The sequence below is a fragment of the Quercus suber genome, unplaced genomic scaffold (genome assembly GCF_002906115.3).
Source record: "Quercus suber isolate HL8 unplaced genomic scaffold, Cork oak 2.0 scaffold_924, whole genome shotgun sequence".
In the NCBI taxonomy this organism is placed as follows: Eukaryota; Viridiplantae; Streptophyta; class Magnoliopsida; order Fagales; family Fagaceae; genus Quercus; species Quercus suber.
The window spans coordinates 61,869-84,249 of NW_027070347.1; the positions used below are offsets into that span (position 1 = coordinate 61,869).

General features: G+C 35.3%; 2 protein-coding genes across 2 annotated transcripts; both read right to left on the bottom strand.

Annotated features, from left to right (window-relative positions):
* Window positions 1-1,772: 1,772 nt before the first annotated feature.
* LOC111985670 (cell division cycle 5-like protein) lies at window positions 1,773-13,234 on the bottom strand. Its single transcript, XM_024017322.2, has 4 exons — window positions 12,878-13,234; window positions 10,026-11,750; window positions 3,477-3,758; window positions 1,773-2,907 (listed from the first exon to the last, which is right to left on the bottom strand). The coding sequence occupies exons 1-4, from the start codon at window positions 13,052-13,054 to the stop codon at window positions 2,089-2,091; spliced, it is 3,003 nt and encodes a 1,000-aa protein (XP_023873090.2). The 5' UTR covers window positions 13,055-13,234; the 3' UTR covers window positions 1,773-2,088.
* A 4,903-nt stretch (window positions 13,235-18,137) lies between these two features.
* On the bottom strand, window positions 18,138-22,381 carry LOC136065315 (protein CHLOROPLAST J-LIKE DOMAIN 1, chloroplastic-like). Its single transcript, XM_065768351.1, has 5 exons — window positions 22,324-22,381; window positions 21,355-21,480; window positions 21,146-21,241; window positions 20,335-20,406; window positions 18,138-18,446 (listed from the first exon to the last, which is right to left on the bottom strand). The coding sequence occupies exons 1-5, from the start codon at window positions 22,354-22,356 to the stop codon at window positions 18,384-18,386; spliced, it is 390 nt and encodes a 129-aa protein (XP_065624423.1). The 5' UTR covers window positions 22,357-22,381; the 3' UTR covers window positions 18,138-18,383.

Consider the following 22,381-nt stretch of genomic DNA (forward strand, 5'->3'; position numbering starts at 1 on the left):
ATTTCCTCTCATCTCCTTACCCTCTACTCACCTCTCTCTCTAAACTTCCAAACAATGTGAGAGAGTTGGAGGATTCTTAGAGAGAAGGGAGTCGGACTAAGCTTGTTTATAAAATCTCAAAATCTTGAGGAATATAAATGATGAAAGCATTGTAGAGACCCCTTAAGTAGTCACCGGACGCCATTTATATAGATGATTAAAAAAAAAAAAAAAATCTTAAGAACAAAATTGACATTTTTTTTTAATCTCCTCCCCTATTGCCTCCCTCTTGGGGTGTCCAAAGACATGTCAGACCTGATCCACCTAACAGATCCAACTTGACCCAAATCGAACTCAATCCAATCCTGTGATTGTGGTAGTCAACGGCAAGTCTCCACTTTCAAGATCCAAAGACGACAAGTTGAGTGGTGGGTTTCCTCCTCTAAGATCCAACTCACTCAATCCAACTAACGAACCTAGTCAAATCTAGCAAAGATCCACTAGATCCATCTACAAACCCACTCAAATCCAAAGGAGATCCACCGGATTCATTAAGGATTTGTTTGGGAGTTCATAAGGGAATGGAATGGAATGAAATGATTATAAAGGAATGGCATGGAATGAAATGTATTTAAGCAAGGGAAATAAATGGAATGGAATGGAATTAAGTAACCTTAATTGGATGTTTTAAAATAAAGGAATGTAAATGAATGAAAATGAATGGAATATAAGTAATCTTGTTTAGGAATAACATAGAGGGAGTGGAATAGAATCATTTTATGAAAATATTATTATTAAATCCCTATTTTTAAAATAAATTGTTGAATATATAGGGGATATTTTGGGAGTTTTAGTAAAAAATTCATTAAATCTAATTTTATTTTCTCCTATTTCTCACAATTTCAAAGGGAATGAAAATTTGAAGTTTTAAGGGAATAGAGAGGAATGAGTGTTCCCTCCTACTCATTCCATTCTCTCCCACTTAAAATCCTAAACAAAATAATAGACTTTCTATTCTCTCCATTGAAACTTCCAAAAAAGGGAAGGAAAAAAGATTCTAAAATTATTCTTTTCATTCATTTCCATTCCATCCTCTTTTTCCAAACGATGGCTAAGATCTTCCTAATATTTAGCAAGATCTCCATCAGATCTTCTCTATTCTGAGTAGTTCTCTGACTCTTTCCGTCGTTATCCAATGACAATCATAAAAAGCCCAATAGGCTGCTCCTTGTCAGGTGCAAGTTAAGCATAAACCCAACTCAATCCAACCCATAGACATCCCAATATTCCTCCAAATTCCTCCAATTTTGGGGAATTAAGAATGAGGGATTAAGAGGGGAGATACCCCCTCCAAAGTCCAAACCCCTCCCCTCTTAAAAATCATTCAAACAAGGTTCATTAAACCATACCCCTCCCATTCTCTAATCTTCCTTGGCAAACCCATTGTCATTGATACCTATTTGAAATGGCACCCGATGTTTTAGCATTAATATCATGCTCGATTATCAATCCTTGCAAAAGTTTCCGTTCTAGGGATGTGCAACTCAAACACCTAAAAGATGAGAGTAACATTATAGAAAGTGCAGATAACATCACTGTGCTCAGAAGTCAATACTCTTTTCAAGAGAGACTTAGATTTTTCATAATAGACCTCATCTGTTCCTCTAATTCTAATAAATTATTTTTGGGGATCACATTACTCCACCCTAGAAGCTCAGTATTCTATAATGGCAATACACTAGATTAAGCATTCTATAAAATCCACCCAGAATATACATATTTGTTACCAACAATTTATCGCAAGGAAAGCTATAATAGTTCCTCATTTAATAACAGTTATACCGTACACATGACCAGATTATGATCTTATCCTTGACCACATTACGATCTTAATGACAAAATTAGAAGGGTCTGACTCTTAAAGGTCCCTGATTACTGCTCTCAGATCACAACTTCTGTTACATTTCAAACTTCATTTCCTGTTCTTATCTGCAATTGTAGTTTAGTTTGCTTCTGAGTTAAATCCCATTCAGAAAGAGTTTGATTTCTTCTCAACCTCCAAACATTTAAAATTGGATATATGCCATCTCCAGCCAAAATCACCAACTCCTATTTGCCACCAGAAACTTGCATGGCATCTCCACTGCCAAAATCATCATTGCCACTAGCTTCTGAGACTTGGTCTTCTTGCTTGGTCAAGACACCATCCAGTTTTCCAGCTTCCACAACATTCAGCTGATCCTCAATATCCTGAGCCTCCTTGGCAACCTCAGTACCCGTGCTACTATCACCAGCTGCATCATCAACCAAGTTGGTAATCATCTTATCATTCTCCACAATCATGTCCAGAACTCCACCAGGGTTTCTTTCAGACTCTGAGAGCTTATTATCAGAACCTTCAGGACCATTATCTGGAACAACTGTTGTGTCTATGCACAGTGTTTCATGCTCTTTCTCGACATCAACATCCATATCAGTTTTTGGGCTTCGTGAAGCATCCATTTGCTGTCCTTCATTTTCATTGTGGGATGGTCCAACTGGAACAGAGCTTCCATGTTGCTCATCAGAGGCTATAGGCACAGGAGTCTCTGTGCTTGGCACAACAGTCTTACCTTCTTCAGCCTCAGCCAACTCTAGAGCACGATTCTTGGCTGCAATCTCTTCTTCCTTTTGTGCTTGTACTCTGTATTTTTCCATGAGGCTTTGTACCCTTTCCAGCTCTGCTACAAGATCTCCATACCGCCCCTGTAAAGTTCGCTCCAGCTCTTTTTGTTTCTGAACTTCCTCCTGGATACCATTTATACGGTACGATGCTGCTAATTGCTCTTGCTTTTGTAAAGCTTTGAAGCACTCAAGTTCGGTTGCAGCAGTGTCCATCAGCTTTATGGTTGCCTCAATTTGTGGCCAGAGACCCATTCTAGCCCGTTTCTGAACAATCATAATGTCCAATTACTTAGTAATCTTTAATAACAACATCATCACTATAAAGCAATAAATCTATGAGCTAATATCACAAATCATTAATGGGAAATCTTCCATGATCTTGATCAAAGATACTGTATGTGTTTTGGGAACAATATTATTATAAATTATGAGCACCCTTTTTTTAATTGGCAAAATATTTGTAAGATAATACTATTGAATCATTCAATAGGCATTGCTGCTCCCCAGAAATGTGATATAATTGATAAAAAAGAATTTATTACGACAGAGGGCTTGCACAACAAACATGCATGTAAAGTTGAGAAATCTTCAAAAATTGTCTCAAAGAAGGATGTGTTACACAGCCATAAGTTTAACCATATTTTGTATTTGAAGCAAATATGAGAGTAGAAAGATCTTCACTCCTCTCATTTAATAACAAAAGTAAGCTTGATTGGAAGATACATCTTTGGTGTCTGGTAACAAAAAGAAATTATATTAAGAAATTACACTATTATAGCATTAAATAACACCTGTAGCTAAGAGTCAACTAGTATCTCAGAGGGAAAACATACCTCATAACCTTGTGTGAGAATTTCAACCTTCTTCCCAAGGGTTTCTGCCTTAGCTTTATCTCCATCCATTTTCCTTTTCACATTGTCAAATTCATTCTGCAAGGCCGCCAGTTTCTCCATGTTTCCAGCAACACTTGAGAGACCATAAGCACCACGGGTGGGGAAGTACATGAGATCACCTAGACAAGTTTTGTGTGCTTCAACAAATTCATCTAGGGATTGATCCTCATGCCCCATTGCCACACGAAGATACTGTGCCTCTTCCTTTATCAGAGAATCAGCCTGCTAACAACAGTGTAACTATTAAAACTTTGAGACTGGATCATCAATAGATATGCTCCAACAACAGGAAATATAAGGGCTATAAACTACAATGACAGAAACATAAGTTGAAACTGTAAATACAGGTAATAATAATGTGCTTTGCATCATATAAGACGTAATATGGACCAGAGGAAAGATCCAAGAAATTTCATAAATTAGTAATAGGAAACACAACAGTTAAACATCTACAGCTGAAATCATATTAAAACAGTAAAAGGAAATTCTTATCTAGTAAAATGATATTAAGTGGCATAACATTAACCAAAAATTACACAAGATGTAACTTGAACCTAATAAAGAAAATACACACACATATATATTAATACACAATCCTTTGTTTAAAAGTGTCTTGATTTGGAATGACACGTTTAACAAAGAATAAATATAATAATTTACCAATATAGCCAAAGAATATGTATTGGTGATTATCTTTTTCTTTTTGATAGCTACGGGTAATCTTATTGAGGTGTCCTTTGTTCATATGGGGGGCAATCATCCATCACCCACTTATAACTAACCCCAGTGATGCAAGGGAAATTTGAGAAGATTCAAGAAAGAGAGAGAAAATTGAGTAGAGAAAAACAAATCTCAACCTCAATCTGAAACTTAGAGAATAATCTTTATTCAATGAAAAACTGAGTCTACAACGGCTAAGCATGGTGATTTAAATCACTTAAGGATTTTTCTATGATGATCTCATGCCGACATCATCACAAATAAAAACCTTCCTAAACTATAGTTAGCACGTGTAATACAATCAGTCAGATGCTAAAAAATCACAAGCTATAGTTAGCTATTACAACGTTACCTCACAAGTCTAAATCAATTAGTGATATGACTAACCTCTACTATAATATCCATTTTTTTGATGAATAATAAACTTCATTGATAGAAATAACAAATGAATAGTGACAACACACACAGGATTTGTACTAAAGAAAGTATGAGAACAAAAAAAACTTAGAAGTGTAAAACTATCAAGCAAATCAGACGAAGACTTAAAAAGAAGACACCCGACATATTTGTCCACCCAAACAGAGTCCAGAAGAAAGAAATCCTCAAGTCTTGAATCAATCTTTTGGTTCCTTCAAAAATCCGAGCATTACTCTGCCTCCATACCCCACATCAAACTGTGAAGGATTCTAAAACATGCCTGGCCAGCTAGCAAAAAGCAACACTACATCCTTGGGCATAACCCAAATAACCCTGAAAAGTGTAAACACCATACTCCACAACTCTCTGGCTATTGGCACTGGAGGAGTAAATGATTAATAGTCTCCCCTTGCCCCCTTACACATACCAGTCAATAACAATAAGCCTACACTTCCTCAATTTATCATTAGTCAGAATTCTACCCAACGCCACCATCCACACAAAGAAATTAATCTTTGGAACTCCACAGAGTCTTCCAGGGAAACGACAATTGGGAAGCGGATTGTAAAACTTTATGGTATGATCTAACATCAAAAATCTCCCAAGAAGCAAATTTCCACCACAGCCTATCCACCCTTTCCCCTTTCCACACTCCGTCATACAGTAAATCCATGAAGGAGGCAGCAGACTCTAACTCCCAACCTGAACCAATCAAATGAAAATTATATAGCTCTCCCCGAGAAAGAAATTAGCTCTGCCACTAATGCATCCTTGTATCAAGCAATGCCATACAACTCAGGGAAAATCTCCTTTAACTGGGGGAAATATCCATATGTCCAAAATTATTTAATCACGTCGCCAAAGGAAGCATTTGTTACAGAGGTTCTACTATAATATCTATATGTCTAAAAGTATTTAATCAAATCTACAAACAAAGCCTTTGCTTGAATAGCAGATTTTGGTCACATTTGCAAGCTCTTGTGGTTGTGGAGTACTTGATTCAACCAGCTCACCATGCTCTAGTGGAATAGTCAACCACCTCATCAAGGTTGCATCACCTAGTTAAACCCCCCCATCCATTCCACACTCTTGTGGGTGAGGAAAACACCAATATTATCTAAAATATAAATCAACATCCAGTGAGTTACTTCCATCCAAATATAGAGAATTCTTCCTATGCTCTTGTGGTATTTGTTTCTTCTCTTGGACTGCCTCATTAGGTAAGATTTTGACCACTGAAAATTTATGGTATAAAGGTGTCGCCATTGTAGATTGGTGATATGTATAAAAAGAGTGGAGAATCGGTGAATCGTCTTCTTCTTCATTGTCATATTGCTTATGAATTATGGTCTATGGTGTGGGCCCTATTTGGTCTTCAATGGGTTAAGCCGCATGGTGTCTTGGATTTATTTTCGAGATGGCAAGGGTCATTTGGTGGGCATCAGAGCATTGATTTATGGAGGGCTGTCCCACATTGTGTCCTATGGTGCATTTGGCGAGAACGGAACTCAAGATGTTTCGAAGGGAAGGAACGGTCTATTTCAGAAATTAAATCTCTTCTTCTCCACACCTTGCTAGAGTGGAGATCTTCCTTTAATCTTTTCCCTTGTTCTAATTTTTTAGAAATGCTTGATCTTTGTAATTTTTGTGTTTGATGTACTGTTTTCCACATACACCCCCATTGTACCTGGACTTTTAATTAATACAATTCCGTTATATAAAAAAAAAAAAAAAAAAAAATATATAAAAAAAAAAAAATAAAAAAAAAAAAAAAAAAAAAAAAAAAAAAAAAAAAAGGAAGAAAGTTGGATAACCATAAAACAGGCAACGAGCAACCCTCTAACTCGATATTTTCATCAAAATAATAGGATAAATTAGATTCTTATGCTTTTCACAGCTATTTTTCCTCCTTTCCTACACTAGAAAGGGTCATGTACACTCTTTCAAAGGGTGCTCACTAAAAAATCAGAAGAAATCTAAAGCCAGACTGCTAGAGTGGAAAATATAAATAGAAAAAAGAACAGGAGGACAAGAAAATTCCCAAGCTTCACCACATAGAATTTCCTCAAAACCCTAAGCTTCACCATCTAAGGTGCTTTGAATCACCACCAAGCTTAGAAAAAAATCTCTAATAAGAAAATTATTATCAAACTGAATTGCTTCAAACCATTCCCAGAGCCTCTTTTTAATAGGCTTCAAGGAGTACATCAAGCCACAATTACATAAAATCCTCAACAACATTAAATTCTAAATTCAAAAGTGAAATCCTGGAGACTCAAAAATTCAAAAAAAAAAAAAAAATTTATCATATTCCTAAGCTAGATCTTGGGTTTTGAAGAATATGAAATTTTACACTCGACACTTGCACCAACTCTAGAAGCACTTCCAGTTACACTAAGAACAAAATAACTTTTTGTTCCACCATATTAAGTTCATTGGGAATGATAAAATTAATGGGTGGAATAATGATACGGCCTTATCTTGCTTGACAGGAAGCATCATTGTATCAAATTTCTCTTTCAAATCACTCAGCACCCACTAAAAACGTTATGTATTGGCTCTACCACCTATGGTTTAGGATGTAGTAAGTTTTCATATGTTGGCACTTGCATTTCTTTTTCAGCCTTAAGTTCTGGCAGTACTTGAATTTTCTTCATCTTCAAGATTTCATTACCAACACCACTGCTTTCCGTGTGTGAAACCATGGTTTCATTGCCATCAGTCATCCTTTTGGAGGAAGGAGCCATTGACTTGATCCTCGCAAACAAGTCTTGGATGGCTTTCAGCATGACTTCCACTGCAACTGGAGTGGGCTTAGGACTAAAAACTACCCGAACACTCATTTTGTCCTTTTCAATTTGTGACACACAACAAATACGGAGCTATTCCCGTCTCAAATAGTTTCTTTTATAAAAACAAAAAAATTTATAAAAAATAAAAAAAAATCAAAAAAAATACTCTGATAGGATTGGGACAAGTATTTCTCTCGATAGTAATACGAAACTTATTTCCCTCTTAGTTTTTGTTTCATTTCTTCACAATCAGTTATTGTCAGTAAGTTTTCCTTTTTCTAAGGTGGGGGTTCTCGATGCTATTCCAGTATTCTTGGGCTCTATCTAAGCAAACCTAACTTTCTTAGTATCTAAAAACCTATTTGATTAAAGAATTGGTTCATCTCACCTAACCAATTGATGAGGGCCCATGGGTTTGAACAGCCATCAAATATGGGTGCTTCTAATACTTATCTTTTATTAGTATATTACACAAGCAGCCAGTGGGTCAAAACCTCCCTCCATCACATTATTAACGCTCTACTTGTTTCGACGTAAATATTTCCTAAAAAATGAGTCATTTTCCAAAAGGTATTTTCTATAAAATTATCTCATTTTCCGATGTTTGGTTGCAACCTTAAATGAGTTGGAAAACAATCTCTTAACTTTCTTTATTTAGTCTGCTAAGTGATAAGAGTTGTTTTCCAAAAATATTTAGCGGAAAACAATCTCTAAAAAATAAGCAATACTTTTTATGCTGACCAAAGATAGTTTTCCTTGACTTTTTTCTTTTATACTATCAAACAATGGAAAACTATCATTATACAAGGTTTTCCATCGAAACAAATGGAGCATTATTAAAGGAAGTGTCAGTTGATCTATAGCTCATTGCCAATATAGTGCTTCTAATACTACCATGGTTCACTAGAATAAAGCTTCAACTAATAAGAACCAGCCTACTGATCTATCTATCAAAAAAAAGAATCAACCTACTGACCTTGGCTAGGCTAATTTCTGGCTTGTGCTAATATGGATCACAGGACTGGGCAAGGTCTTAAGTCTAGGCAGTAGAAGAAATGCTAATTGGACCACATGCTGTCAATAGTGAGCCAATGTTGTGAACAAGTGGTGCTGGCACATTATCAACTGGGTTGATCACATACTAACAACCTGGACCCATCACAGCCTGCTTTGAGCCTTCAAACCTTTTTTACTTTTAATTCTCTACTGTGAAAACAATAACCAATAGGATGGGTGTGTGACTCTGAACTGATGGTCCTCACAAGGGAATTTCTAAAGCAGTGGTCATCGACTTAGCTTTGGCACTAATGATGAGTGAAGAGGCGTCTGATGGGCCTATAGTGGTCGTACGGCAACGTCGGCAAGTGGTAACTCAAGGGCACACAACGGGGGCAATTGGCAACTCGATTTCGAACATGGGTGTAATGCCCAATCCCAGTTCCATGATAGTAGGCAACGATATCAACGGGCTATATCTACAGAGATCAGCAGCAATGAGAGAAGGCCAAAAGGACAAAGTTTTAAAGGATTGGGGAGATGGGGCTGAAGGCCATTTGGTTCAATAGCGGTGGCTATGTACTTAGGTATGGATTTAGCTTAAGCAAATTGAACTTCTCTCAGGTTTAAGGGCAGAGGTTGGATGAGTACATGTTGGGTTCAAATTGGGTTTGTGACTACCAGCCAGAGTGATACAGGTTAGTGAAGTTTTGTTTTAGCTGTGATGTCACAGTGCCAAATGAGTTTTCTGGCTAATTGTGGTTCCTGGTTTTGGCATTGGTTCCAGATGGCAACAAGGGGTACTATTTTGTAATGTGTCCTCAATGATAGGTGGGAATGCCTCATTGGGTTGGGTTGCTATAGTGATTGTGTCAGCCTTGGGTTTTTGATCTGGCAATTTTTAGGTTGGGACCTTGAGGCACTGGTAATGGGACTTTGTATGATGGATGGACTTACTATTAGCCATGTGGGTAGTTTGAAGTTCAGGCAAGTTTGGCTTGGTGATGGGCCTTATAGATTCTGGGTTGTTGGTGATTTTTGGGTTTTTTTTTTTCCCCTAATGATGGTGGGATAGGTTGCTATGTTGGCACAATTTGTGACTGATTAGGTCAGATTAAGAGTTTTTCTTTTTTTCGAACTATTGGTTTCAGAGGGGCACAATTAAATTAAATTAAATTAATAAATTATGAAATAATTTTGGTTGTGCTCCCTACATCAACATCAAAAATATATCAAAAAATATTCAAACTTTCTAGAGAAAAAGAAATAATAATATCATGTACCAGTAGAAATTACAGAGCATCAAAAGATGTTCCAGTTTGTTACCATACATCTCCCTCACAGAAGCATCTGTTCTAGACAATTCTAATAATTCAAACATGAAAGACAATAGCTTCAATTTTACATCAATGAACAACTCTGACAACAAGGACAGGACAAGTAACCATAACAATGTGCTTCAACTAAAGCTGAATAAAAAAGAAAAGGCGACAAGCAACAAGATTAGAGAAGCAGTGATGAAAGCAATAAATACAATAATATAATACAGGAGCTAAACGCATACCTCTTTAAGCTCATCTTCTTCAAAATCTTCTATTTCTGGGACAGAAGTTGTATATCCATCTGCAGAACGCTTAGAACCTTTCTTTTTCTCCTTATTCATTTTTTTGTCAAGAGGATACTTTGCATTATCATGGTCTAGCAGGGCTAGAAGCTCCTTTCTTATAATTTCATCTGCCTGCTCTATAGAGGTGGGAGGAACAAAGGAACTCTTATCTCCATCTGCTCTCATCAGAGAATTTCTAATTAGATCCAAAGAAGCTGCAGGAGGTCTAGGAAGCTCCCTTTGCAGTACTTTAGATCTTTTCCTAAGTAATGCCTGCTGCCGTGCCTCTTCCTCAGCTCTTTCTCTAGCTATCCTATCAGACATATCTTCTTCGATCTTCTCCTCTTGCTCTTCATTATCTTCCGGAACCGGTTGCATAACTATCTGGTAGTCATTCTTGGGCTGTGGAAGATTGGTTAAACCCGACCGCAAGTTCCTTCTCAAATCAGCTTGCCTTCGTTGTTCAAGTTTCACAGATTCATGTATATCCATGCCTTCATTAATATGAAGCTCATCCCTGAGTGGAGTTCCTTTAGGGGTCATACTAAAAGAATAGCCATCCCTTGATGGTGTCATGCCAATTCTAGGAGTTAGTCCAGCAGCTCCAGGAGTTGCTGATGGAGTCAGCATCGGATTTGGTGTCTGTAACTCCCGTTTCTTAGGAGTGACCCCTGAAAAATCTGAAGGATGCAACTCTGGATTTTCTCCTCCTAATAATGGTGTTTGAGACTCTCTCAACCTGGCTAGATTTTCTGCTTCCATCATAATAGCATCACCCTTACCAGCAGGTGTTCTTTGGGGAGTTCGTAAAGGCGTCATTCCTGGCTGTGGTGTCTGTGCATAATTTGCAAGAAGAGCACGTGTTGCACCACTTCCTTCACTAACTTCCTCACTCCCTGCAAGAAGATCACTAGCGTATCCCATCTTTGCAATCTCCTCCAACTCATGATCCGAAATCTGTGGAGCAGGAAGCATAAGTTTCGATCTCTTCCTAACTGTTTCTGGATCATTCATCTTGTTGGCTTGCAATATAGATGATGGAGCATCCTGCCTTTGTGCAATTTTGTTCTTTGCTACATCCTGTTTTCTCAATTGTGCTTCCACATCATTTCTTCTTTTCCCTTCAAGTTCTTCAATTGTGACCGGAAATTTGACCAGATCTACAGGCCTATTTTCTTCAGAGACATCAAAAAATCCAGCAGGAGCCTTCTTCTCAAATGGAATCTCCGCATTATAGTCTATTCCCCTTCTTTTCCTCTTTCGGTGCCTATTATCAATCCCAGCTGCCTTCAACTCTCTCCTCTTCTGTAAAGAAGCGAGTCTCCTAGCCTCTTCAAGCTGCTTCTCCCTAGCTTTCCTCTTTGCCTTCTTTCCCTTTGTGTTGGCTAACCGAGCTCGTGCTTCAGAAAGCATTTCCTTCTCATCCTCATCCATATCAACAGGATCTGGACGTGCTGGCTTGGACTCGGGGTTCGGGTCAATCTCTCCAGGACGCAATTTCCGAGGGTCATCCCCTGGTTCATAGTTCTCGTCCTTAGCGCAGGCTGCATCAAGGAGTTTCTCATACCGCTCAAGGCATTGCGATGGAGTACGACCAACAATTGGTGCAATTGTTCTCCATTGAGTGGGCATGAGTTTAGCAAGATGAAGCAGTTTCTCATCCTCTTCTCTTGTCCACTCAGTCTGCAAAAACTCACCGAAATCAATTAATCAGTTCCTATCAAAGTTGAAAAGGTCACACCCTACTTTGTCCATAATAATCATATCATTTATAGACCCAAACCATTTAAACAAATCTAGAAATCATGTAAGAGTAGACAATTTTCAAAAGTCATTTGTACCAATGAAATAAAGTGATCCATATCTTTACTCATATTTGTATAGTTAACAATATTGTATACAGTATATGAGCAAAAAAATAACCATTATTTTCTAGTAAAAATAAGTATTGGGTTTATAATTTTCACTCAATTATCTACCCTATAACAAACGCATCACCTATTAAATGATACAAATTACAACATAAGTTCACCACTATATATTAAGAAGGATATGACGCCAACTTTGATGGGACACCTGACTATCACAGTCCCTCCCTCTATATATAATCACACAACGCAAAAAATGCAGAAATACAAACACACACATTAAAGGAAGGGTCAAATTTCCTGTGTTCATTACTTAATGTATCAAAAAATAAGTAGACCTTGATGCAACTTCAATCTACAAGAAAAAAATGCAAAATCTAACACACACACACACACACACACACACTATATATATATATATATATATATATATATACTCTTTTAGAAATATATATAAGTAAAAAATAACAGCAGAAGAAGAAAGTAACCCAAAAACAAACAGTCATGCAGCTTCAATCTACAAAACAAAAATGCAAAATCTAACACACTATATATAAACTCTTTTAGAACTACATAAAAATAAAAAATTAACCCAAAAACAAAAAATAACCCACAAAACAAATAGTCATCCAATTTCAATCTACAAAACAAGAATGCAAAATCTAACACTCAATTGGAAATACATTAAAATAACAGCAGAAGAATAAAGTAACCCAAAATCAGAAAAGAACCCACAAAACAAACAGTCATCCATTTTCAATCTACAAAACAAAAATGCAAAATCTAACACACTAAGATGAGAGTAACCCAGAAACAAAAAAGAACCCAGAAAGCAAATAGTGGAAAATTATCCAAATTATAATCTAAACTCCGTAGCTTTTATAGACTATAGCATTCATTATCTGAATTGAAAAAAAAAATAGGGGAAAGGCAAGGCAAGACCTTTTTGATGGAGGGGTCGAGCCACTCGTACCAGCGAGCCTTGCACTGTTTGGCAGACTTGCGGACGAGAAGGGAGGAGATTCGAGCCCATTGATTCTTGCCATATTTCATGACCGCCGCTTTCAAGATCTCATCCTCGGTGTTCTTCCACACCCCTCCTTTTATCATTATCCTCATCTTCGCTCGTCTCTTGTGTTGCTTCTCCTACTACTACTGCTTCTCTGCTTTCTGGGTTTCAAACCCTTAAAACCCACCACCACAAACAAATCAATAAGCTAGCTGCAGCAAAACCCTCAGCGCTCTCTCTCTCTCTCTCTCTCTCTCTCTCCTTGTGTGTGTGTCTATGCAGGAAAGGAGTTCTATTTATTTTTGTTGTCCTCTTAAAACTAAAAGGGGAGTGTGTGTGTGTGTTCTAACCTTTTGATTTAAAAATAAATAGGGTAAAATGAAAAACTAACATTTTCTTAAAATTTTATTTCAATTTTCTAACTTTGTTTTTGTTCATTTTAATTCTCTAACTTTTAAACATATTCAATTAAAGTTTTTTTATCAACTTTTATTATATGTTGTGGTTAATTTTTCAATTTTATAAATTAAAAAAATTCAATTAATGATTGAAAAATATTTTTCAAATTTATTTTTTCAAAAAATTTTAACAAAAGTTCACGAAAATGCTTTAATTAAATAAATCTGAAATTTAGAGGACTGAAATGAACAAAAGTAAAGTTCAAAAACTGAAATGAAATATAGAAAAAAATTTAGAAGATCAGTTTTACATTTTAGCCAAATAAAAACAATATTGCCTTAATTATATTGAGGGAAATTTTTTTTTAAATAATAATAATTTCATTTTAATATTAATCATTTACATTGATATTATTATGATGTTATTTTTTTTTTTTTAAGGAAAAGGTGTTATTTTAGTTAAAATCTAGAATTTTACCCCTTTTTTAATCCAAGTTTTAAAATATGAGTTTCACTGATTTAGCTCAAATTTTAATTAATGTATAATAAAAGTGATATCAATAATGATCTAACCTAAAAGTAATATTGTACTAATCACAATTAACCTCTTCAACAAGTTATGAAAAAAAAATAGGTGAAATGTTTTACGTGATTATATATGTCTGATGCAACATTTTTGTTTTAGCCAAATTCTAATTTGTGTAACCCTATTCAAGTGCTCCATTAAACTAGCTTATAATTAAGCAAAATACCATAGAATTATAGTACCTCATCAACGAGGTTGCATTTAGTGAATCCCCTTCATGGTGTGGGCCACTCATAGATTACAGGTCTCACAAGTCTTTAATCAGTACAAAATAAGGTGTCAATGAAGAAACAAATTTTGAAAACCTAAAAATCCTTAATTCCCCCAAAATTTACCTCAAGCATGCCTACATGACCCCACTCCATGGAAAGGTGCATATTTTGATACCCTGGATTGTGTAAATTGGTAACAGATTGATATGGATTTAGGATATCTTGTACCCGGCATATATGCCGGGTAACTCACAGGGAGGCAGGCCCCACAGTGTGTGGGTCCCGCCTCCTTGTGAGGTACCTGGCATATATGCCGGGTACAAGATATACCCTCTCATTGATATGGGTGTAGCTTGTGTAAGCCTTTTCTTAGTGCTACATACTCAATAGATGTTAGCTAATATTAATACAAGCAATTACGAGTAGCCCTAATTAGTTCTTTAAGGGTATAACGTAGATGTAGCTAACTCATTTCCCAAGTCATGACAAACTATTAGAGCTAACCTAGTAGAGCATGTGTAGCTTAAGAGCATTGCAGTGCAAGTGGACCTTAAATGAGACTAGTAGGGACATAAGTGAGGAAGATTGTGATACCTCAAATTGACTGATTTGGTATTGGATTGGATATGAGAGTGGTTTCTAAGGACATGTTCTAAGTTTTAAGTTGGGTGTGTACTAAGTAGAGCATAGCTATATATAAGCAATGATAAAGAGTCTTAATTGTAGCCTAACTAGTCCTTTTAGATTCTAATGTAGATGTGTATTATGCTTTCCTCAAGTCAAGGCAAGTACGAAGGAGGAGGCAAAGAAGCTATCCTACCTTTAACTCAAGAATTAATCAAAGGATTTGTTTAAGGGAAAGCAATTAAGCTCAAGACTATTAAAAACAAAAAGTAGGATAAAAGAGGAAAAGAAAGGAACGAAAGACTCATAAGGTGAAATTGACAATAAAGATGGGTATGGTCACCATAAACACATAATAATCCATGAAAAACCATTAGGGTGCAATCTAGCACTTGGAGGATAGTTCGAAACTTGGGATGAGCTATAAACCCAAACATCCTAAGCCCAATCACCACTAGGAGTTCCCCTAAATTACTTGATACATGATTATTTGGATCGTGTATCCATAATTTACTCCTAAGGAATGTGTCCATTGGGCCTTACCTTAGCGAGGTTCCACATCATAAAAATATTTTTAAAAAAATGCAAAAATGCAAAAAAGAACCCATATTAAGTTTTACCATAATTCATTCTAATCCTCTAACTTTATTTTCATTCATTTTAGTTTTCTAAATTTTAATTTTATTTAATTAAGGCTTTTTAGTCAACTTCCATTTTTTTTTTTATAAAAGAAATTCTAAAAAATATTTTTCAATCATTAATTGAATTTTTTTATGTAAAAATTTTGAAGAAAATAATTAAAAATTTGGACAATGAATTGCTACATTTAACAAAAGTTTATGGAGAAGCTTTAATTGAATAAACTTGGAACTTTGAGAATTGAAATGAACGAATGCAAAATTAGAGGACTAGAGTGAATTTTGATGAATTGAATTTTGGTGAGACATAGAATGCAAGTTTTGCATTTTAACCTTAATATATATATATATATCCATATAAAAAATCACCAAATCACCTTTACATTTTGTATGGGATCCCACCACAATACAAACGGCAAAAGGGTTTCAATGAATTTTTATGCGCCAGGACAGTCTGAAGAGAACTTTTTCCTTCGAATTTTGTTACAATTTATTATCGAAAATTTATTCACTATAATGAGAAGAGTTTTCCCTCCATTCACATGGGCACAGTTCATTGTCTACTGTTTAGAGACTTGGCTCCGTTTGGTAAAGTTGTTAAACAACTTATTTTTAGTTTTTAAACAACATTACATACATTTCTACACATTTTTTCACTCACACGTATCTCAAAAAAATACAAACAATATTACTCAAATTTCTCTATCTAATGGGCCTTACTCTTCCCTGTCAAATCCACTCAAATCTCCCAGCTAGAATGGGTGAGATTCAATGAGAAAATCAAGTGCAAGAAACAAAAGATTTTAAAATCGTACTTCAGCGAGTTCATTCTCTTTAAATTCTTCGGACTTTCCGACTTTCTTTTTTTTATAAGTATTTATTAGATAGCTATGAAAGCTGGAAGTGCAGGGTTTTGTTTTTTGGGGGGTAATCTGAGACCCACATGCTCTCTCCACTAGAAAAAGGACGGAGCATTGAGAGAAGGGCACATTTGGTAATGCATCATAGTTACTGCACCAAATTGGCCAAAAAAAAGAGAGGAAAATTTAGTGCAATAGTACAAACGTTTAGGGGTATAAGCACCAAAAAATGTGTGTGTATAAAATATTCAAGCATAATAGAAAAGAAATCAGCACATATTTATAAATATAAAGTAACCATTATTGATGTCTACCTATCATAGATATGGTTCAACTTCAGTTTTGATTTTTTTTTTCCCATCCCAATGAACCTTTTCCTCTAACTCTATTTTCATTCATTTTAGTTTTCTAAATTTTAATTTTATTTAATTAAGGCTTTTTAGTCAACTTCCATTTTTTTTTTTTTAATAAAAGAAATTCTAAAAAATATTTTTCGATCATTAATTGGATTTTTTAATGTAAAAAATTTGAAGAAAATAATTAAAAATTTGGACAATTAATTGCTACATTTAACAAAAGTTTATGGAGAAGCTTTAATTGAATAAACTTGGAACTTTGAGAATTGAAATGAGGACTGGAGTGAATTTTGATGAATTGAATTTTGGTGAGACATAGAATGCAAGTTTTGCATTTTAACCTTAATATATATATATATATATATAATCACTGTATCACTTTTACATATTGTATGGGATCCCACCACAATACAAACAGCAAAAGGGTTTCAATGAATTTTTATGTGCCAGGACAGTTTGAAGAGAACCTTTTCCTTTGAATTTTGTTACAATTTATTATCGAAAATTTATTCACTATAATGAGAAGAGTCTTCTCTCTATTCACATGGGCACAGTTCATTGTCTGGAGACTTGGCCCTGTTTGGTAAAGTTGTTAAACAATTCATTTTCAGTTTTAAATAACATTACATACATTTCTACACACTTTTTCACTCATACTTATCTCAAAAAAATACAAACAATATTACTCAAATTCCTCTACCAAACGGGCCTTACTCTTTCCTGTCAAATCCACTCAAATCTCCCAACTAGAATGGGTGAGATTCAATGAGAAAATCAAGTGCAAGAAACAAAAAATTTTAAAATCGTACTTCAGTGAGTTCATTCTCTTTAAATTCTTTGGACTTTCCGACTTTCTTTGCATAACCAAATAGTGCAATTTTCCGTTCTTTTTCTTTTATCCTCTTTTCTTCCCCTACATCTTCTTTAGTATGAACTTGGATCAATCCCATCTTCCCATCTTGAATGTAGGATTGTAGAGTTAGACATGTTTTTACTCCCCAATAATAATAATAGTAATCAACGCACATCTTTTTGTTTTTATCATCATTGAATTTTCTTAGATAATTATACACGCACACTTAGTGGGTCTTAAACCCAATACCTCACCCTCTACCTAGCCTTATAAAAGGAGGTAGTGTCATTTGAGCTAAAGCTCAAACAATAAAAGTACCAAGTACAGTTTCCAAATACACCATGCGTACAACATCCAAATACACCATAAGTTTATGATTTTAACTTAGTATTTCAAGGAACTGAGGACATGAACCATACTTGAATATCTTAAATTCTTAATACTACAACTACAAATTATTTTACAATATCAAAATGTTGATATGGCCAACCTCTTATTGGTTTTTATCTAAGCTCACCTTTAATATCACTTTTTCATTTACCAATAATCACTCACTACATCAGCAATTTGTAAAATTTTTTGTAAAAGAGTTTGTATCTCTAGCATTATTTAAATTCTTAATGGTAACCATTAACCAACAATCACAACGCAAGACACAAGGCAAGGGAAAAAGGAAGTAGAAAAGAGTTTTATTTGTTATACATCAACATGAAAGTCTTTGAAACAGATATATTATTTTACAGATAAATAAAAATGCTAACACCAAAATCAGTAGTATTTGAAAAAAAAAAAAAAAAAAACAAAGCCCTAAAGATATTAGTACCTCACTTAACAAAATTTGACATAACAGATCAGGAACTTGACTCTCGAATGATAAGTTGCCATATGGTTCCTCAATCTCTTGAGAGATTTTTATCTATAATATGATGCCATAACGTAGAGCATGATTGACGTTGAAGCAGTGACTAATAGTTCCTGTGCATACATAAATTGTTCAGTATTGTGTACAAGAATAAGCCATAAGATAGGAAGACACAGAAATGACAAATGCTAAACAAAATGCATGAAAATGGAGTTCGGCATCACTTGCTTAACCGTTTATCCAGAGAAGTACTTAATTACTTGAAGTTAGGCTTTTGTGATATTTGTGAACTAAATATAAGCATAATGCATGTCAACAATTGTTAGAATCATGGGAAGGTAAGATTCGAAAACAACAGCACACATTTGTATAATTTGGTACTTTTTTTAGAACTTGAACACTCTAAGTAGCTTCTTGTACTACATATGAATGCAACTTAGAAAGCACCAATATTGACACAAGATGCGAGCGAAATCAATAATATATGGATACCACAATACAACAATTCTTAAAAAACTAGGATATTAATATATATTTTAGGCATCTATGTTAATGTTAGGATTTCAAAATAATTAACAAGCATCAAAACATTTGAAAAAATAATCTGGAAGTAATTCAATAGCAACAATGTATGGCGATGTACACTGCACGATATTTAGATTACAACTGAACTGGCATTCCTTTTTTTTTTTTTTAAATGGGAAGTTACACACCTACACTCAGTAGGTATTAAACCCATGACCTCACCCTCAACATAGCAAAGGCTCTCTCTCTCTCTCTCTCTCTCTCTCTCTCTCTCTCTCTCTCATGCTTTTCATTTTATTAGGAAATTGTCTTTGCTGGTTTTGGAAATTTCTAGGTTTTAAAATTTGTGAGGAAGTGTTTCAATTTCTTTGATGATGAATCTTGCAGAGGTGGATAAAAGAAGAAAATTGCAATTTTCAAGGTTAAAGAAATTGCGCCTGCAAAATTGGGACCTCAATTTGATGTATAATGCCTAGAATTTTGTCAAAAAGAAGAAGAAGAACTTATCTGGGTTTTGAAGCGCATAATGGAATACTTGAAGAATCAAGGTCTTTTTTTTGTTTTGTTTTTGTATGTGTGAAAGTTGGAGAATTCTACAAGATAAGTAGGAGATAAAGTCTTGGAGAAAAGTTGGGGAAGTCTTCGTGTGAATTTCAGTGGCTTATTATAAAATAAGTAATAATTAGAGAGCTATTTTTTTTATAAGTATTTATTAGATAGCTATGAAAGCTGGAAGTGCAGGGTTTTGTTTTTTGGTGGGTAATCTGAGACCCACATGCTCTCTCCACTAGAAAATGGACGGAGCATTGAGAGAAGGGCACATTTGGTAATGCATCATAGTTACTGCACCAAATTGGCCAAAAAAGAGAGAGGAAACTTTAGTGCAATAGTACAAACGTTTAGGGGTATAAGCACCAAAAAATTTGTGTGTGTGTATAAAATATTCAAGCATAATAGAAAAGAAATCAGTATAAATATTCAAGCATAATAGAAAAGAAATCAGCACATATTTATAAATATAAAGTAACCATTATTGATGTCTACCTATCATAGATATGGTTCAACTTCAGTTTTGATTTTTTTTTTTCCCCATCCCAATGAACCTTTTCCAAACCGATTGAAATATGTTGGGTTGGTTCCCTTGGGATGGCTCCTTCTTTTTTTTTCTTTTTTTTTTTTCTTTTTAATCTCAATTGGGATGAAGCAGTCTATTAAATTTTTTAGGAAGACACTATTCCTAGAACCTTTTTTTTCCCATCCCAACCCAACCCAACCCATGAACACCCTTACTTTCAACTCTACAGTAGGTCAAAATGAAAGATTTTGAAATAAGACATTCAATGACAAAATGTGTATAACTAGACATGCATCATGGTAGTTGATAGAGTGAGACCATGACAAAAAAATTAGTATGAGACAGACTGTCTATTAATTCAACAGAGCCTATGATTCATGTCAATAAGTGAAAGCCAGTACCTGGTTGTTGTAAAGAAAGGCAGGTATGTAACCCCCTACAAACTCAATCAAATTTAAAACACCAGTGTATGCCTGCAAGAATTCAATTGTAGAAGATCATTTAAAAGAACAGATAGATGAGAAGAAGAAAACTATGACACATTTTTATATCAATATTAATAGATAAAGCATGCAATTTTTCAAAGAGGAGATCTTCAATCATGATAGGGTGAGGAAAAAAACAATCACTTGCATTCATCTTGTTCAGGTTAGCAGGCTCTCCCTTTGAAAGAGAAAGAAATTGAGAGTCAATTTAGTACCAAAACCATTGCTAACTCTCAACTAGCCTTTCTCAACCTCTCTGTACAGCAGGAGCAGCTTTATATCCCTTCCACCATCTCTCTCTCTCTTCTCTCTCTCACAGATTTTTTGCAAGAAACTGAAGACGGGGGGGGAACTACTTGGACCAGTAAACAAACTCCGAATTAGAATAGACTAAAGTCCACACATAAAAGCCAGAAACTTAATAAAACTGGCTTAATAAATTTGTCGCTGCCAGGAAATTCACAGCATCCAGTTTTCTCAAAAACGGAAACCCACCACTCTCTTACTACATAAGACAGCCCTAAACTGAATAATATAAAGGCTGTCCTATATCAACTAGACACAAAGGGGGGAAAACACAAGTAGCCTGACATATCATATTACTTTATATTTTCAATATGTAACATTATCAGATTTGATTTGGAGAATCCATAAGATTCAGGCTACTGGCATTTTGACCTATCAGCAACATTTCAAAGACATATAGAAGTCAAATAAAACATCATACCAGAGATGAAACAGCAATACAGCCAAAAACTAGTCCAAGAGAACGAAGCAGGCGCTTCCCCATACGCAGTGCTCGCCCTGTATCTTCACCATCTTCCTGCAGGCAAGACCAACTTGAATATATACAGATTGAAAGGGTAATTCAAAAAAGTTGAGCATTAATTTCTTTGAAGCCATGCCCATGGTGTAAAAATAAAAAAGGGAACTCACTGTATATGTTGGTGACACAGATGGCTCAAAGGACTTCAACTTCTCAAAAATCCGATAAACAAAAGCAAAGGCTAAAAATTGCAAAGGTTTATATTCAGCACTGCGCTTGATAAAAATCCAAGCTGCCTGCAGAATGACAACAAAAGATGAGTGTGAAAGGGAAAGTTATAAACATGAATGACTGAGTAACTGCATAACAGAAGTCATGCCATGACCACACATTTCCAGCCATGCCATTGGTACTCATTTTGGTCTCACACATATGATCATAGAGATACAGCCATGCAAATCACACATTGGGAAAGGTAGAAATCTCATAAGAACATATTTGGGTGGCTGTGATTTCATGGGCTTGGGACTTGGTGTTGGGAAGGAGAATGTGTTCATGTGTCAGATCTGTCTATTTACAAATAAATTTCCACCATTTTTGAGTGTCCAATAGCCAAACCCTAACCCATGCCATTTTGTGTTGATATGGGTACGGCAGGGTTTAGGAGGAGGCTCTGGCTAAGACAGCTAGTGCATGATTGGTCTAAGCTAATTATGTTCATAGAAATCTCCTCTTTCTTCACACATCAGAACATAGACATATGCTCAAAATATGTAAAAGTCAGTTTATAAATATTACAGAAAGACTACAGGTCCCTGGAATATCAGGAAAAAAGAAGGAAACATTAGAGAGTCAATCATGTCAGACTTCATTTAAACCTTGGTTAACAGGTCCATTAGTAGAATGAGCAATGAATGTACCATATGGTCTTCAAGATTGAAAGGACTACAAGGATATTTATAATAACTGTAGGGGCATGCTGAGTATATGACAGCCACTTATATCCAGTAGTAAACATACAATCGATTCCCAAGCCTTAATACTTAAAACAGATGACAAGATTATAAGTTTCAGGCATGCATAAATTAGCGAACAGTTCACCGAAACAAATAAACATGAAGAGCATCATCACTACTTACAAATACAGCAGATATTGCCATGTTGATGCGCATATCTTTTTCACTGGACTTGGTGAAC